We start from the raw sequence: 1,450 nt of genomic DNA, 5'->3' as shown, positions 1-1,450 counted from the left end.
CGGACTTGCGCCACGCAATATAAGCTTTTGTTAATTCTGGTGTTTGTGGTTCTGTAGCTGTGTTGGTATTGGGATCTGGTGTGTTGTATTTGGGAGGTGCTTGATCTTCATTGGTAAGGTGACCAACGAGTTCTTGGCTCTCTGCAAGAGCCAAGGCTTGTTCACACCACAACAGGTAATTGGTTGGTGTGAGTCGAAGAGTGATGAAATTGCCGACATTTAGGGAAAGAGATGACATGATTTGAAACTGTAGAGTGATGGTCTAGTGGTCACCCTTGCTCTGATACCAAGAAGAAAAATGGAATTGATATAATCTTTTAATGGACAAACAACCTGCTGTACTGAAGATTTTTTACTCAACGTGAGCACTTAAAAATAGAAGTTACACAGGTCCTCTTTAAATAGGAAAAACATACAGTGAAACAAATAAAAACTACTTTGCACAAAAATCTCTAAAAAAAATTCAAACTTTAAACTGATCTGATCTCTTTGCATCCTTCTTGAATCTGATGCTGTTTTTCATGCCAGATGTGTTGCATCTCGTTGGATAAGCATTTTGGTTTGAACTAGTCATCCTTGGTTTCCTTTATCACTCAACTTCTCTGAACATGTGGCCTTATCACTTTGAATGTGAGGATCTTCTTCCTCATCTCTCCAAGATTGTAGGGACTCCTTGTAACTCCATTTATCCTCACAAAGATTTGTATTGCCAACCTGTAAAGTGTTGCTAATATAAAGAAACCAAAATTCATGTCAAATTCACTCAAGCACCTTCTTGTTTAACATTTCGGCTATTTATTTCAGCCAGATCTCTAAATCTTCTTGGCCTCCACATGGTTATTCCTTGTTTCTGCAGCGACCGGCCAAGAAACCAAACTCCCATCACACTACACCATACAATGAGTCCAATCCCAATAATATAGATCAGTGGTTTCTTATCCTTTTGTGTTGTAACCACAACAATGGATATGGCATAAGTAATTGCAGTTGAAGTTACCATTAACCACATAATCACCACCAAATTCCACATAAACAGCCTGCTCCGAAAAGGCGAGCCACTTAATAAGAGCAAGATCGTACTAAGAGACGAAACGAAGGCTATTGTATTTGCTCCAACGAAACTCGTATACACTTTAGGATGAATATGTGCCATTACTGCTTCTCCGGCTTTGTGGGAATTATCTGTTGCATTGTCTTGCCAGACACCACCCGGAGGGGTCACCCCAGCTTGGAAAGCCATCGTAGCAATCAGAATTACCACCACCATTATGGCATCGCGCTTCTTTATTAGCTGTTTCATTTGCTGATTTTGAGGATTGATAGAGTCGCAGGCTTTTGGCTGAAGACAGTTCTTAATAGACAAATAATTATCAGTATTCCTCAAATCCGTGGGAGTTAGTTCCAAAATATCCAATGCTGTGTAGTCATTTGCATTTTTTGCATTCACATC

The 1,450-nt window shown here is 39.7% G+C and overlaps 1 protein-coding gene across 1 annotated transcript; it reads right to left on the bottom strand.

The window, feature by feature from the left end:
• Window positions 1-570: 570 nt before the first annotated feature.
• Window positions 571-1,351, bottom strand: LOC111377383 (the record flags this gene model as incomplete). Its single annotated transcript, XM_023000458.1, has 2 exons — window positions 571-714; window positions 806-1,351. Coding segments are annotated over 2 exons (690 nt in total), but the record flags the coding sequence as incomplete, so codon positions are not given.
• Between the last annotated feature and the right edge of the window lie 99 nt (window positions 1,352-1,450).

Source organism: Olea europaea, unplaced genomic scaffold (genome assembly GCF_002742605.1).
Source record: "Olea europaea var. sylvestris unplaced genomic scaffold, O_europaea_v1 scaffold16493, whole genome shotgun sequence".
Taxonomy (NCBI): domain Eukaryota; kingdom Viridiplantae; phylum Streptophyta; class Magnoliopsida; order Lamiales; family Oleaceae; genus Olea; species Olea europaea.
Note: the sequence above shows the minus strand (reverse complement) of the source record. Positions and strands in the feature narration are given on the sequence as shown.